General features: G+C 31.3%; 1 protein-coding gene and 1 pseudogene across 1 annotated transcript; one reads left to right on the top strand and one right to left on the bottom strand.

The window, feature by feature from the left end:
• LOC100804986 (protein PPLZ12) lies at nucleotides 1–2,549 on the top strand. The gene is made up of 5 exons (XM_003533997.5): nucleotides 1–379; nucleotides 580–700; nucleotides 802–893; nucleotides 1,364–1,460; nucleotides 1,967–2,549. The coding sequence occupies exons 1-5, from the start codon at nucleotides 185–187 to the stop codon at nucleotides 2,338–2,340; spliced, it is 879 nt and encodes a 292-aa protein (XP_003534045.1). The 5' UTR covers nucleotides 1–184; the 3' UTR covers nucleotides 2,341–2,549.
• A 104-nt stretch (nucleotides 2,550–2,653) lies between these two features.
• On the bottom strand, nucleotides 2,654–5,870 carry LOC102665945 (pentatricopeptide repeat-containing protein At5g66520-like; annotated as a pseudogene).
• Nucleotides 5,871–18,262: the final 12,392 nt, after the last annotated feature.

Raw genomic sequence — 18,262 nt, 5'->3', positions numbered from 1 at the left:
ATCTTGGTCAAGATACGACTTATTAGATATAAAAAACAATCAGAAGTAGAACCTGTACCATGTACTAAGGAAATCTTTGAAAAATACTACACGACAATACCGTGTTATTAACAGATTATAGATTTAGTTAGCAGCAGAGCAGAAGAAAAAGAAGAAGGTGATTGTTGTTCGGTGGTTTGCAAGGATGGGGAACACGTTCTGCTTCTTCTGTGGTTGCGTTGCTCAATCCAGCGTCGGCGTGGTCGAGCAGTGGGGTCGCTTCCACCGCCTCGCCCAACCGGGCTTCCACTTTTTCAACCCTCTCGCCGGCGAATGCCTCTCCGGTATCCTCTCCACCAGGATCTCCTCCCTCGACGTCCGCATCGAAACCAAAACCAAGGTCCCAACCATCATTTTCCATTTCAATTCTCAATTTCTTTTTTTTTTTTTTGTATATATATGAATTTTGTCAGATTCTGTTACTTTCTTAGCATACGCATGTGATTTTTAGTTCTTACCAATTGTGACCTAATAAGGATGAAGATGATGGAGAAAAGAGGAGTAGTGAGTGATTTTTTATTTATTTAAATTGTGGTGCAGGACAATGTTTTTGTGCAGTTGCTGTGTTCGATTCAATACCGAGTGATTAAGGAAAACGCTGATGATGCTTTCTATGAGTTGCAAAACCCTCAGGAGCAGATCCAGGCTTATGTTTTTGATGGTACTGTTTTGTTAATGGTTCTTTTTTGTATCAATTTTGATTTTGATTTCTTGTTTTAATTGTGACATTGTGTGTTGTGTGGTTTGGTTGGTGCTTTTCAGTGACTCGTGCTATTGTTCCTAGAATGAACTTGGATGAACTCTTTGAGCAGAAGGGTGAGGTTGCCAAAGCTGTCTTGGAGGAACTTGAAAAGGTAACTACTTTTATTTAAGTTCTGGCGTTCTTTATGAAAAGTGAAGAGAAGTTTAGTTGTTCACAAAATATCAAATTATTTCATTTCCTTTTAAAACTATAGCTCGTTGGTTGCGCATATAAAAGAGTTTATGTTAAAAGCATCTGTTTTGAAGTACTGGTGAAGAGAGTAGATTGCATTAGTTTTTAGCCTTGTGTTGGGAAAAGGGTTAGAGGGAGACTCTGAAGGACTTTGGAGGAAATTGTTCAAAGGGACCTCATCCTAAACAATGTTGGTTTTTAACATATCATAATGATGTTGTGTGATTCATGTAGCTGACATCACATAGTGAGATAAAAAAAACTTTTGTTATTGTTGTTGTGTTTGTTTTGAAATATACTAAGTTAATAAGATTGTGCTGTGCTTGTTCATTTATGCTCTATTATTTATCTGCATACCAATGTCTATATCTCCTTCATTTCATGTATCAGGTGATGGGAGAGTATGGCTATAGTATAGAGCACATACTCATGGTTGATATTATACCTGATCCTGCTGTGCGTAAGGCAATGAATGAGATCAATGCCGGTAATATATACTACTCCATGGTTTTTAGAGCTTTTTTTATTTTTATGGCAATATCAAAGCATTAACATGTCTGTATGCATATCGTAGTTTCTCCTCTGAAAATACTCCTCGTAGGTGTTTTTGTCTCTAAAGTGAGCAAGTATTATAAAAGTGTATTTACCCTTGAATAAGGTTTTGTTTAGATTGATGGAAAGAGATGGGATGGAATAAAATGGGTCAAAATGAAATGGAAAATAATGGAATAGAACAAAATTCCCATTCCATATTATTCCTCCACAATTGGAGGGGGGAAAGAAAAACGAAGGTAAATAATGAAATAAGATGAAATGAATTTCACTAGTTTTCATTATATTTCATCTACGCTGGATCAATTCAAACCATGGAACATAATATCATTATATTCCATTTCCCTCCATTCCACCCTTCTCCACCAATCGAAACATTAGTGGGTCAAGATTATATGCAATCATATTTACTATTTATTGAGAATTGATTTTATTTTACAGCTCAAAGGATGCAACTTGCTAGTGAGTACAAAGGAGAAGCTGAAAAGGTGTTGCTAGTTAAAAAAGCAGAGGCTGAAGCTGAAGCCAAGTATTTGGGTGGGGTTGGTGTAGCCAGGCAGCGGCAAGCTATAACAGATGGTTTGAGAGAGAACATCCTCAATTTCTCTCACAAGGTAGAAGGCACTAATGCTAAGGAGGTGATGGATCTTATCATGATTACTCAGTACTTTGACACAATCAAAGACCTTGGGAACTCATCAAAGAATACCACTGTTTTTATACCCCATGGTCCTGGCCACGTTAGGGATATTGGTGAGCAGATACGCAATGGACTGATGGAAGCAGCCAGTGCTCAAGTAAATGTAGAGGAGTGATTTTGTAATATTGCCTTAGAAAATAGAAGGTATATCTCTCTATCTGTCACACACACACACAATGATATTATAGTATTATTATTACTTGTGTATGTAGTATGTTTCTGCTAAATTTTGTGGAAGAAAAGTTTTGTTCAGTTGGAAGTTGTAAAATAAGATGTTTTTCAGTCGTATTAAATAATATTTGCAGTCATGCTATATGTTTGAAATTCGAAAGAGTGGAAAAATCTAGTTTTTTTGCTTTTCTGTTTTATGGAGTATATATGTAATTATGTAAACATGTGAACAAACCCAAGTAATATGTGGAGCCCGACATTGTTAAGGTTGGAATGTGTCTGATTTCAATTTGTCAGTTGGAAACAGTTTCAGCTTCTATTTTCCAGATTTACATAAGAATAAAAGGAGTGGATACAAGAATATTATCCCTTAAAATGTATAAAACAGTACAACTTTATAATAAGAATTTCAAAAAGTAATTTTCAATGTCGTATCATATTTAAACATCACAAACAATCTTAAAATAGATGTTGTAGCAAGTCAATCATACCATATGTAATTTCCACTTTCCAACGTCTGCATCTATTTTGTACAAAATTCTGAGTTGCTCGCTCTCCAGTCTGTAACATGCTCGAATACCTGAAAACTCCAATCTCAAAAACGACCATTAAGGTAATGAATATTATTGGAAAACTACAACTTAAAGTTTCATGTAGTGCGAATTGGACAAAACTTTACCAGTCACGTAAATGTAGCTCAATACAACCACGAAAATATGATAAAGCTGAATAATGTTGGTTTGAGGAAATAACCTCACAGAAAAAACTATTGGTTCATATTTAGATCAGAATAAAAGATTTTGGAAAAATGAGATCTGTCATCTATACAAAATGCAACAAGAGTTATACAGAAATTTACCCCTCATGGCCCTCAATAATTGTGTTTTACCAGTTCCAACTTGAGCTAGCACAATCAAGCTATTGCTGGTTCAGTATATGTGCATAGTAGAAAATGAAGTGTACAAACCTCAGGCAACTGCCATTATGTGAAGTTGTAAAGAATTGCCACCACCATAGAGAGCATTCTTCAAGAATCAGACAAAAGCATAAAAAGCAAGAGAACCCCTTAATAAGCCAATTGCCGAACTGTTCAACAATGCAAATAATACACATAGAAGACACCCTTATTAAGCATAGAATGCATTCTTCCTTCCTTGATCTTTCCTTATTTGAATGTAATCAAAGGAGCTGATCATATGCACAATATTATCTTCTCATCAAGTGCATACCTTTGTCTTGCCAACTCAATATGTGAATGAGTTTGCCGTATAAACAAAAATGCTCCATTGTGTCAAAGGAGGGCAAATAGGGAAACAAGCATCTTGAAACTTATTTGACATATGTAGCAGTTTCCTTATCTACCAGTAGTCTTCGCAAGAACAGATTCCATCTTTGAAGCGGTGATACCTTGTTCTGTCTCTAGCTATAATTACTCTATTGTAAACCTTGGAGATGAATTTTGTTGCTTGATGACAATCCCCACAAACTCTTAAATTCTTCACAATGCGAATTGGTGTTCCATTTGCTGTGTTCATCAATCCAAAAGCAATAGCCAATTTCTGTGTACAGACAAAGCAGACTCTATCTTCCTCATCATCAATATCATGCAAAAGTTCCCCTAACTCAGGAACATACCCAGCACTCTTCAACTTAATTGTCATCTCCTCCAAAAATGATTAAATCTCCCTACTCTGAGGCTGGGATCGATCTCCAACCAGGAATTGATGGAATGTTCCCTTCAATTCAATTGAGCTGCAACCAGAAATCTTTTTTCTATCCCTACTGATTTTATTCTTCTCTCTCAGCATTCTTGCTTCATTCCATCTCCTAGATGTAGAATATATATTACTCAATAGAACATGACACCCTATATGGTTAGGATCCATATCTTCAATGATCCTGCCTATTCTATATCCCCGCTCCACATCTTTATAGATTCTACAAGCATTCAACAGTGCTCCCCATATTGCAACATTTGGAGCCATGGGCATACTTGAAATCATGTCTTCAGCCTCTTTCAAGAGACCAGAACGACTAAGTACCATGCATCCATAATGCACTATTTCTGGGGTAATAGCATAATCACTAACCATCAATCTGAAACATAAGTTCCCCTCCTCGACCATATAGCCATGACTACAAGCATTCAATAAGGCAATGAATGCAACTTTATTAGGAGATACTTTTTCTACCTTCATTTGTTCAAACACATCTATGGCCTCGTTGGGCATTCCATGCATCGCAAACCCACTAATCATGGCATTTCAAGGCCAAACTTTTTGCTTTACCCTGTGTTCTAAGAAAACTCTTGATGCTGATTCTATCTCTCCACACTTGGCATACATGCCAATGATGCTAGCAAGAAGCCTCTCATTCATCTTAATGTCGCCCCTCCCAATGTAAGCATGGAACCACTTTCCTTTATCCAATGCTACTAGATTTGAACAGGCTGCAAGAGTGCTTACAAGGGTATATTCATTTGGCTTGGGACCTATTTGCAACATCTCGTGGAAGAAACCCAAAGCCTCCATGAAACAACCAACCTATAGTAAGCATGAAGTAACTTCAGACAGAGTACATTAACAATTAAGTTAAATACAACAAATATGATACTTTCAACAGCAGACTAGTGAAACGTCCCACTTCAAAGGAACAAGGAAATCATGTAAAGTGCTAGTATCATTATTTTGTTTACTTTCCAATCCAGCAATACCTGAACATAACCAGCTATTATAGTACTCCACGACACAACATTTCGCTCTTGCATTCCATCAAACAATTCCTTAGCTTGACTCATGTTACCGGATCCAACGTAGGTGGAAATCATGGTGTTCCAAGAATACAAGTCTCTATCCACAGCCCATTGAAATACCTTCTGGCTCTCCTCCACAAGTCCTCACTTCCCATGCATACCAATCAAGGCATTCACAACAAACACATTGCCACAGGCACCGAAAGCAAAAGCAAACACAAAGCTATATCAATTTGGAAAACGGCCCGAATCCCAGGTCAATGAGCGGAAAACCACAAGGGAAATGTGGCAGGAATGGGGTAACAAAGAATGTGCTCTGATCATGGCGTTATAAATGAACAAGTCTGGATGAGGAATTTGATCAAACAGTTTGTGGGCATAAAAAAGAGAAGCACAAGCAGCAAGCTTGTGGAGCTTGTTGGCTGAAACAGGGTGTGAGATTAGAGCTGTGGTTATTAATTGGGCATGGGTCTGCTTAATTTGTTGCACTATGCAAGTTTCAATCAAAGAGACAAGTCTACTATAGTGATCAGAATGAAAAGGTTTCGCAGAGGTTGAGTTATAGAACCGCATCATGTTTTGAAAAGGCGTTGGTTCTGTTGTTTTGGTAAAAAAATTTTAAAAAAAATGGTAAATAACCACTTTTGTCCTTTAATGTGTAATTTATTAACAAATAAAAATATAAAATTTAGTTTTTAAAAGTCTAAAAAGTGCGATCAATATATCCCGTTAATAAAGTAACCTACGTGGTACAGAGAGACAAATTTGCCAAGCGTGATTATCAGCATAAGGACATATTTGTCGGAATATTTTTTTTTTTTTACTTTTCGTATTTCCACTCAGTTGACAGTTGCGTCGAAGATGAAAATACAAAATTTAGTCCCCGAAAGTATAAAAAGTGCGACAAATATATCCGGACGTTAATAATAGATTATGACTAATTATTGTTGTTGTTATTATTATTATTATTTTCTTATCAAACCTTAATATTTGCTGTTAAAAAAAACTTTATCTTATATTTTATAATTTTATCAAATTTCTACTAAATTTCTCATTTTTAATCTTTAAAATTATTTCATATCTCAATTTCAACTTAAGTACTTTTATATTTAGATTGAAAATAATATGTCGAGAGTTTTGAGTAGAAAAAATACAACCAGCCCCGAGACCAAATTTATTTATTTATTTAAAAAAAAAGAATTTAATCAACTATTTTTTTTTTAAAAAAAGTCTCACAAAATTTAATCAATTGAGTTACCATTTAAAAAAATGAAGGTCTTGTATTTCTTGAAATTTTTTGTTTCTTCAATTAATTATTCATCTTTATTACGTACTCTTCCACAGTATGTTAAATGGAATATAGGCTCGGTGTAGCCTCTAAATCAGTGAGAGATACAACTCTACGTCCCAAAGACAAGTAATAAACCTATGTAGTAATTTTTTTATTTTGAAGTTAACCTTTGTATTAGTTTGAGTATTATTATATTTTTTATTTAAATTTATTTGAGTTCTTTATTTGTTAGTAACTATTTTCATTTCATTCATATTATGTATAATAAGTGTTATCTCGAGTAAAAGCATATAAGGTTTATCTAAGAGATTCTTTCATATTTGAGGTATATATATATACATTTTATTAATTAAGAAAAAAGACTTATAATTCCACTTTAGCTCTATCTAGTTTAAATTTTGCGAGACTTTTTTTTTAAAAAAAAAATAGTTGATTAAATTATTTTTTTAAAAATAAATAAATAAATAAATTTGGTCAAGCGGTCGATTGTGTTTTTTCTACTCAAAACACTTAACATATTATTTTCAATCTAAATATAAGGGTATTTAAGTTGAAATTAGGATATGAAATAATTTTAATGATTAAAAGTGAGAAATTTAGTAGAAATTTGTTAAAATTATAAGATATAAGATAAAAAAAGTTTAACAACAAAGATTAAGGTTTGACAAGGAAATTAAAATAATAAAAATATATATATTAAAAGGAAATTTAAAAAATATATTACATAAGTACTAAATGAACAGGAACGGTAAATTACAAACACATAATAATAATAATAATAATAATAATTAGTTACAATCTATTATTAACGTTCGGATATATTTGTTCCACTTTTTATACCTTCAGGGACTGAATTTTATATTTTCATCTTTTAAGAACGCATTTGTTAGCCAAATGGTGAGACGAAAAGTAAAAAAAATATTAGGACAAATATGCCCCTATGCTGACAATTCACGTTGACAATCATTTCGATGACAAATTTGTTCCTCCGTGTCACATAGGTTACTTTATTAACGGTAATGAGCGGAAGTTAACGGCGAGATATATTTATCGCACTTTTTATATTTTCAGGGACTAAATTTTGTATTTTTATCTTTTAAGAATGTATTTGTTAGTAAATTACACATTAAAAAACAAAAATGACTATTTATCCCAAAAAGATTATCCTGATTCTATTAAAACTAATTTCAGCTTACACAATGGACAGATAGCCCTAGCTTCTCGTCACAGCTTGGGCCTGTTTTACATGGGCTTGACCTTTTTACCCATTGGCAAATTATATGGGTCATATTATGGGCTGTAATTATACTAGGGCCTAAGCAGTACTTATTGAAGAAATAGTGAAAATATATTGAGAAATTTGAATATCTCATTTTCTAATACCTTTTTAGTAAATAGTTTATGCACTAAGTGTAAAAGATTATAATATCATCCATTTAAAAACAAAATGTATGATAAGTTTATTGATAAACTATTTTAAAAATTATATCAATGATAATTTATGATTGATTAACAATACAAAACATAAAATTTAAATTCGATCTACATCTTTTTAATACACTTTCTTATTGGAAAAATTTGCATAGATTTCACTAAATGTGTAGATTCATTCTCTATTGGATTTCATTTTCACACTAAGACAATTCAATTTTAATCGTTAAGAGAAATTGTGTTAGGAATTGGAAGAGTACATAGCATCCCACTTCTGTTGGTAGAGTTTTACATTTTTGTACTTGACAGGTTGAATCCTAAAGACTATACTATCTCATCTTTTGTGTTAGACACAATGCTCAAGATTAATGTGCTTTCAATGTTTGACCTTGTTGTTGTTGTCTCTTTCTTTTCCAATATAAAAGAAAGAATTCAACGTCTTTAGAATTAAAGAGTCTTTAAACTCGTTAATAGTTTGTTAAATAATAAGGTTACGAAGCGTTTGTTTGGATATGCGTCTATCATTAGAAAACACGCGTAACATGGAAGCAACAACACATGGTTATGTGTCTTTTGTTTAAAATTGACGTGACAATCAGGCTAAACATATGTAATTGGCATGTTATTAAACATGCAAGCAGTTTTTAGATGTTAATATTGTGTAAGGTCTTGGGGATGATTTTCATAAGAATATATTTTTAGTCAAGTGGATTACTATTTCTTTTCCTACACATACTTAGAGCGAACATATTAGAATTTTTATTCATCTAATTACTTTATTTATTATCCACTAAAACTATAAAGTTAAATCATTTTTTTTTCTCAACCAAGTATTTATAAATAGTGTAATTAACCAAATTTATCCTAAATAGTATATTGTTGCCAAGCTGGTCAATGAAACGTGTTTTCTAAAACATACTAGTAACAGAAACTGCGTCGTGAGTATATACTACAAAAAAAAAAAAAACAATTGGCCCAAAGAATTGATAGGACATATCCATTGCAACTGTTAACTAGGTTTTTAAGTTTTTTTTTTTATCAGTATAGTTTCTTAAAATATTATTTCATTTGTGTTACATAGGCCCATATATTAGATTGATCAACTCAATGACATTCATTTAAATTCAATTTCTACACACACGAATAAAAAAACACAGTTGAGTTCTATGCAAGTCCAACCCATCAATTTTACTATCACATATTCATGATTTGGATCAATTTATATGAAACATACTCAAAATTTTCAATTTAAGAAAAAAGAATTAATAGTTTTAGAAGAAAAAAATTACTTGATTGCTTATTATTATTATATAAAGATTAATGGTGAGTATGATGGTCTTGATAGTGATGATAATCTCTCCATCAGCTGGGTCAATTTGAGCCTTTATCCCGATTTCACAATATTTACTAACAGATCGTGCACATTATTGGTAAGTCTTCTTTTTCTTTGTGCCGCAGCCTTTTACTATATATTACTACTAGCTGCAATGAAATTCTAGCTATGATTAACAAAGAAAAAAGGTTAACCGATCTTAAGCAGATTCTTCAACGGTTAAGTTTTGCCTCAACAACACTATTCAACCACGCAGCTTCTAATGAGGATATGTATTTTTATAAAATGCCGAAGTACTTTATTCGATTGATTTCATCAGATCTTTCATTATTGACTTTGTTAAAATCCCTTGCAACTTGGAATTGATTTTTAATGCATTGTACACGAAGTTAAAATAAATTTTGAAAAACAAAAAGAAACTGTGTGCACTCGTGTATATGAGTAATATATAATTATTATGTTAGAGTAATTTACACTTATCAAACATGACTAGCATGATATTGCATAATACTACTATTACAAACTAATATGATTAACAACCCAATATACCTAATTAAGAATCTCATCAAGCTAAATTAGGTTTGAAGTGGTCCAATGGGATTACATTTACATGTGTTTTTGCTACAAAGCCGAGTACAACAATAATAGGTTTTGGTGGCCAGTTGTAGGGATTGTTTGGGAGTACAACAGTAATTATGAAACTAGAGGAATACAAGAAAGAAAAGTATAATAAAGCTTTGTAATGATCATACACGATAAGCATTATTAGGTAAGGTAAGGTAAAATCGAGATTTGATGGCTGCACTAATTTGTTCTCTGTAGAGTAAAGTTCTAACTACGACGACAAAAAATCATTATTAACATGAGATTTTCCATCTACTTTTAACGTATTTATTTTTTTAATTCTCTTTCTCTCTGAAAAAATTAATTAAACTTCATATTAATTTTGAACTCGGACCTCCTTAAGTTTTCTATGGCAAGAAAAATATATAATAAAATAAAATCAAGCATACCATAGCATTATCTCGAAATGAGATTTCATGAGAAATCCATCAATTACTTTCAGAATGAGGGTATGGTTAGCTTTCAAGTGTGAATGATTATTGGTTGGTCACTTTCCCAAAGTAGTGTAATCTAATTGAGTAATAAAAATCTTGCTGATTGGTGCTATTATATATGTTACTCTTCAATTGTTACCCCTCTCTTCTCTTCATACCAATTATAAGTCATATTTATGTATTAGTCTCTATCTAATGTCTATTGTCTAATAATGCTAGGACCCATCTTCCCTTTTAATCAATGCAAATTCTAAGGGTTTGTGGGTAATAGGGTAATAATACCATACAATAATAATAATAATAATTATAATTATTATTATTATTCTTATTATTTTCCAATTGTTTTCCTGATTCTCTTGAAATTGGGACCACTTATACAAGAGCCAATTATGCCATAGATTGGTGGGATAAACAGTGAATTGAAGACAGAATGAGAAAAGAAAGAAATCTCATGCAGGGAAGATTTGTTTTGGCAAAGTTTGTAGGGTCCAGCTTTAAGTGGGAGCTGCAAAAGTAACACACCATGTGATAAGAAATAGCACATAATGGCTTGTACTTAAAGTTTGATGCCTAACAAGTGTATGCAGTAACGTAACAACTGTAGTAAATGTCTAATTTAACATGGTATAAGTTCTTCATATGTCATTATATAACATGTCTATTCCTTGAACCTTTGCTTGAGCCGTACAATAAGGGATGATTATGATAAGAGGAATTGGTAAGTGAATCAATTAGAATTAGCAAAATTTTAAGCAATACCAATAGTGCCTTTTTGGTTAATTTTACTGAGTTGGGGTGTGATGAATTACTGTGTATCTAATATAGACAGACACCTCTCCACTAAACATTTGCAATTTGCATGAATATGATGCCATTGGTCTTTGTGACAAAGTATTGTTTGAAATTGATATTTGAACTCTTTGAAACCATATAACAAGGATGAATAAAACCATATAGAATCAAAATATCTCCAATCCACTTTCAATCTGAGCCTCGGATTTGTGATATTTCCTCCCTTTGATTTGCTCATGAAAATTAGCTAACGGATTCATATTAGCACCAAAAGCATTATTGAATTATTTGGCAATTAATCAAACACTCTATAAAAGAAAGGCGAGGAGATACAATATTAATATTTTTTATGTGAAGATATTGAGGCTATACATTGGTCACGTGAGATGAGGTCTTAGTTTGAAGTATTTAATAAATCCTTGATATTGAATATAGGAAAGAGAGATGGCTTTTGGGGAGTACTTAAAAAAAGAAACCCCTTTATCGTATTTTAGAAGTGTTCTGATAGAGAATATGATAATACATTTAAAGTTTATTTAGATATAGATAAGAACTGACTCTTAGCATAATTTAAATCAACTTTAAACTAAAATCCATGATAGCTCAGAATTGTTAACATTTTTCTTTCATTCTATTTAATTTGTCTTCTCTACATGTAAATTTTTTAAATGCTGATTTGATAAAGGATAGTTTTAGTGTGATTTACCTATCTTAACCTTTACTAATGTCTAATTATAATGGGAATCAATATGTTAACTGGAAAAAGAAAAATGATTATGCCTGACAATTCTATTTCTAAGCATACCGTATTGTGGACCTGTGGACTTTATATCTTTTTGAATCTCTACGTCTAACACTATCAAAATCAATTATATGGCAATTTCATGCCTATTTGTATTAAACTATAGTTTGGTTGACCGTACGACATATGGTTGAATAGTAAGGGGAAGTAGACAAATATTAATTTGATGGTCTTGAATTTAGTTTAAGCTTAAGTTAAGCTAGAAATTTATCCCATTAATTAAGTTAATTAAGATTGTCCAAGCCTTCATAAATTAATATTCTATTTAAGTCATATCTATACTTCATAAGGAATCTCAAAAGATCGATCATTTTTTATAATTTATGTTACTTCAATCCGCCAACTATTAAGAATATTACTAATTTAATTCTTAATACATATATAAACTTGATATTAAATTTATATTTATTTAATCAGAAAAATATATTTTTTACTGCAAAAAATATATATTATTTCGAACCTCGAGTGTTATGATATGTACAAAAAAAATATGCTTTGATTTTTTTTAAGGAACATGTGGTTGTAAGAAAATTAAAGTAAAAGTAGTAAGTTGAATTAGTTGTATAATAAATAATAAAGGAAAGATTTTGAAGGTATATGCATAGTGCTACTTTCATTGTAATAATTTCAAATTTGATTTAAAGTGTGAGGATGGTTTGAATTGACTATAAACCAAATTAGCCCAACTCGATTTATGAAAAAAAATCGACTTCGGTCAGTTCATCGGTCTAGTTTGAATTGAGAAATATCAAACTCGATCAATTTGGACTATGAGGTTGTATAGAAATTCAAACCTAACACCAATATATAGTTTTTCTTATTTTCTCGAATATATTTTTATCATTTTTCCATTTTAAAATATTCGTTAAATAAAATTTATCATAAAATATAAATAAGACCCAACAAAATATTTTAATCAGTTCAGACGCTTATTTTCCACTAAATTCAATCCGCGTAAGCGGTTTACATCCCTTAATCATTTGATTAAAATAACCAAACATGGAATTCTCACAACATGAAATACTCTTTTGGCTGAAATATGGCAAAACAGAAAAATCCAAATATAAAGAAAAACCTAATAACCTAAACAGAAATACCTAGAACTAGAAGAATAGGTGTGTACCCACGTGATCAACAACTTAATTAATTTCTTTTTATAAGAAAATCAACTTCAAAAAAAATATTTTTTTAGATACAAATAAAATAAAATATATGCTGAAAACTTTATTAAATAAAATACACCTAGTATATTTAAAAAAAATTGTCTATTTTCTGGTGGCTTAACGTCACAAGGCTTACCCTCCATTTTAACATTGTTATGATTGCCTTTCCCTAAAAAAACAAGGAATAATATGTGCTTATATTACATAAAAATGTTTCTACGACGTCTAACACATTAGAGGACCCCTTGTGTATGGGGTAGGTAGGGCTAGTTGGTATGTAGCAAGCAAAACCATAGATCTTAAAACCCAAGGTCAAGATTTTGATAGGAGATGAATTGATTAATGTGTAATCATTGTCGCACAGTCCACGTTTTGATCGGAGGAGAATTGATTAAAGGTGTAATCATTGTCATCATCACAATCTCAAATTTTCAAATCTACCAAAATACTACCAAAGGTTAAAGTTTATATGTTTAGTTAGCTGATTGGCATAAAAAAGACAAGAGGGAGGAGGGAATATCAACTGTGTCTGAAATCACCTCCCAAATATTCCTTGTGAGATTAAGGTTTACACTTTTTATAAGAATAAGAGTGTAATTGGAAATCAGAATATTAAATCATCTAATCCAAGATAGTAGAAGTGAAACCACTAGCTATATCAATCTTTGATTGGAGGATAAGAATATTTTCATGTTAATTTTTTTTACAAAATCTTATATATAAAAATTTTACATTTACCTATTTTTTTAATATATATATATATATATATATATATATATATATATATATATATATATGGTTCTACCAATTAAATTTTGTATTTGTCTTTTCTTTTCCATTTAATGCCTTTTGAAGAAATAAATAAACAAATACAAAATTTCACATGAGTTATCATGTAAAATTTCGAAGAAGATTTTTAATCCTTACTATTTTGTTTGTTAGAGTTTAATTTTTATACATTAGTGTAATTTTGTGCATATTAATAAATCATAAAAAAATCACATATAATAAATATAACTTTTAAGATAATTATTATAAAAATTAATAAATTTATTATACATAATAATTTATGATTGGCTAATAGGATAAAATATGTTTATAGAAAAAAAAATCCTTTTTTGGGTTTTGGAAGCAAAGGGAAACTTGTTTGGTCATACTCCCACAAGCATTAGATAGATAGTAAGGTAGGATCTCTTTCTTCAGCTATTAATGAATTTATAAGCCATGAAAAGAATCAATAAAATCATGAGGGCAATGAAGGGTGAAGAGTCAACATTTAAAGCCCATAACCCAAATTATCAAGGGAACAAAAAATGTATCTTCAACTCTAAAACAAGGGGAGTTATGCTTAGTGGGAAGAAAAGGAAGAGACATTATATAGAAAGATTAATCATGGGGGAACATTGAAAGTGTCAAGATTCTTGTAAAAAGTTGGTCTTGTCCTATGCCAATCATAACATCCTCCTCTCCTATACAAGAAGAACCAGACTGGAATGAAAAATGAAATTATACCATACATCAAGCAAAAGGGGAAAAAATATAAATATATAAATTAAAAAGAAAAAGAGAAAGAAAGAAAAAATAAAAAAGGGTCTTTTCCTTTTAGTTGGTCAGCAGTCAGAATTGCTTGCCATTGCCGACATGATCCACTGTCACTACACCAAATTGAGTAGAAAGATAAAATCAGTTCTGAAGAAATCAGCAATACAACGCCCTACAATACTAATGAGTTCAGTCAGCACCCACATAACTTTTTCATTTACAACCTTGTTTGACTTGTTGCCAGTCATTAAGGAGCTACAGAAACTTTCATTATTTCTTTGCCTTGAGGTGGGTGGAGATACTTAAATTAAACACATACCAATCAAAATTACCAATATGCTCCAAGGCAAGAATAGTAAACTCAATACCACATGTAGTAATAGAGTGCGGTTAAATATATAGTATAAAATAAGTTAAAATTATTAAGAGTGGTACTCCATAATATAATATGTAAGAGAATTGCTTCATAATGAGAAAGGTGAAGAAAAGTTAGTAGATAAAAAGGGGTGGCTATGTTGATGCTAGTTTCAAGCTGTTGTACGTGCTTTAAAAGGACATATAGTTGCATGATTTATTATGGAATGTAGTAATGCTAGAGTCCTCATTCAAGTAGCAGCAGTATCTATGAACATATATAATAACCAATCAGAAGTTTAAAATAACTTCAGTACAAATTTTGCTGTCGTTGTTATTATCGTTTTAATGCATCTTCAGCTTTTAATTTACTATGCATTTAAATTCTTTACCGATACAAGAATTTCTTTTCAAATTATATATATATAACAAATTATACTAGTGTAACTTATATTCACTATTATATTATTCAATAATTTGATATAAAATGTTTTTTTATCAATCTAATTTTGGAATTATAATTACATATTACCAACATTATTGGTCTAATTTTATCAAAATTTAACTATAATAAAAAATGTAATTAAATTATTCTTATTTTGGTATAATTTGAAAAATATGCATTACATGAATTTTATCCTAGAATGAGATATCAAATAATTTTATATATATGCTTTATATTAAAATAATTTTCAATTTAATGGTGAATTTTGAGATAAAATTATCTAATTGAAAGTTAATAATTATTATAATTAGTAAGAGTTACAATTATATATATATATATATATATATATTGAATATACGTTCTAATCATATTCAGTGGTTCAAAATACATATCAATATATTAAATAATTTTTACCCAACTTAGAAAAAGAAACCAAGCACTTAGATGTCAGAATTCCGTGATTTTCAGAAGTTCTATTTGCACGGAATAGAGAGGCAGAAGTAGTATTAATTATTGACTAGGAAACTCCTGTGCTTGCATCAGGTTGATATTAGTATCTCAAAATTCAGTTACATAATTTTATGAAATTTATAAAAGTATGACGACGACAACAACAACAAAAAGGGTGTCATGTGCATATCACTGACAAGAAGGGTGAAAAAAGACATGAAATTTCATCACCACCAGAACCCTTTGAACCACCAACCTTCTTCTGTTCAGGGCTCCCAATAATCCCCTGAAACATTGAGGCTGCAAATATATTTCAATAACCCTCTCAACCATATCATGTACCTTTTCATACCGACAGCCCTCACCCTTTTCCTTTTTTTCGAGGCTACACTCCTTGTTTCAACTTTTTTCCAAGCCTTTTTACCAATCATGGCAACCTAAACGGTATAATTCTGCAAAATTGCAATTTTCAACATTGAGAGATAAACATGGCACACAAGGCCCCATTAACAAATAAATTATCACACAAATAAATGTTTCAAATGAAAGTTACCAAAGTTTGTGGGGCATTAGCTAAACAAAAACAATAATAATATTCACATATTATATATAGATAGGAGGGATAAGTTATTTTAAGAGTAACTCTAAAAGAGTTATTTCTTATTTTCATCATTTAAGTTTTTAAAATATAATGATTAAGATTAATTAATTAATTAGTATAATCATTAAATCTAAAAAAATAGATGATGGAAATAAATAATAACTCTAAAAAAAATTACTCTTCAAATAATTATATATAGAGAGAGAGAGGGAGAGAGATAGAGAGTGAGAAATAGTGTTGTGTGGATTGATGTGAAGGAAGGCCACTCATACCTCACTCTCCTTTGACCATGACACCCATTGACATGGATATCCACTCTACATTGTGGGCCTAGTCATTTTGTAGTAACAAACACACCAGGAGATATGCCAGATTATCCATGAGAAATGCTTCTTCGGATACAAAGACTCTTATCTTATTACGTGGTTGACACACGTCAAAACCATGTTGGGGTTTGCCACCCCACCCTACTACTACTACTACTGCTTCAAGCCATTCCATTCCAACTCTGCACCAAAAAGTACATTCAAATTTAGGGAGCCTCCCATTTTTGTGTCACATTATTTGCAGTAACTTCCTCCTATTCATGAGACCAGGATCTGGTGGCAGGAGTACACTCCACATCATTTGAGATTGCCTCCATCATGAAGTAATATCATAAATTTCATCGGATTTTTTTTTATTTGATATGTTTTTCAGGTATAGTGCTCCCATTTTTGTGATGACTAATCATGCGGTCTCTAGTTGTGGTGAAACATGACTAGGATCAGGTGTAGCGATAGCCACAGCTATGTTTTTTTATGAAAACAATATCAATTACATGAAGGGGTGTGCATGACTTGTGACAAATTTGTGAACTGTTAAAAACAGAAGACGCCAAAACTTGAATCAAATTTCAAAGGTGAGGCCAAAAAACGGCCAGATATATGTTTCCACTTTCCTCTAAAGGCACTCACATGCATCAATAACCCTATGAAAGAGATCAAGGAGCAACATATACCGTTAGAATAGAAATGCTGTCCTTACAGCTTGAAAGTTGAAATTTACTTGAAAGTGGACTTATGCTCCATTACTGGTTCACTGCTTTGTAATAGCATTATGGATCTTAATATTTATTAGTTAATAACCAATTGAATTGATAAGTGAAAATTTTCATTGGATGACAAGTAATTGAGAATTCTCTTATTTCTTTGTTACTAGAACACAAAATAAGAATAGTTGGGATAAGTCTAACAACTATATGGTCCATGCACAAGTGATTTTAAAATCAGGAAACATGAAGAGAAACTCTTTATCTTGCTAGACCCTACGAGAAACAGAAATTTCTACATCAGGCAGTTTTGAATAAAGCAGTGAGACACCTTCTGTTCTTTGGTCAACTCAGTTTAGAACTAAGCTGGAGCATTAAAGTCTTTGGATGTGATGGAAATCAGGTGGTCAAAACAGTATGCTAATACATCCTATTCTATTCAATCACACATATTAAAGTAGAATCTATAGACTATGTATTATGTTATGACATATCAAGACACGAAACTATCAATTGAGATATATAATCAAATTCCATGGACTATTTGTGGCGTCCTTTTCCACCATTCAGGTGAAGAAATCATGTTAATGTCACCCATGATGTCATTTAAATCGTAGTTATGGTTGAGAAAACAAAAACTTTGCTCCAGACATAAGCTTCCCTCTGGTTTATTTAATAATTTTTCATACAGACCATACAAAATTCAGTTTGCTTTGAATTTTTAATATTTTGCATCAGTGTTTTATAGCTTTATATCATATCAATGTCAATAGCTAGAAATGTGAACCAGAGAACTTTAAAGTAAATTAATCAAATCCTGAA

The sequence above is a fragment of the Glycine max genome, chromosome 9 (assembly GCF_000004515.6).
Source record: "Glycine max cultivar Williams 82 chromosome 9, Glycine_max_v4.0, whole genome shotgun sequence".
Classification (NCBI taxonomy): domain Eukaryota; kingdom Viridiplantae; phylum Streptophyta; class Magnoliopsida; order Fabales; family Fabaceae; genus Glycine; species Glycine max.
Note: the sequence above shows the minus strand (reverse complement) of the source record. Positions and strands in the feature narration are given on the sequence as shown.

Coding starts and splice junctions, on each gene's coding strand:
- LOC100804986 (XM_003533997.5), top strand. CDS start 185: ATGGGGAACACGTTCTGCTTCTTCTGTGGTTGCGTTGCTCAATCCAGC. Junction 380..579: donor GCATCGAAACCAAAACCAAG/GTCCCAACCATC, acceptor ATTGTGGTGCAG/GACAATGTTTTTGTGCAGTT. Junction 894..1,363: donor TCTTGGAGGAACTTGAAAAG/GTAACTACTTTT, acceptor TTCATGTATCAG/GTGATGGGAGAGTATGGCTA.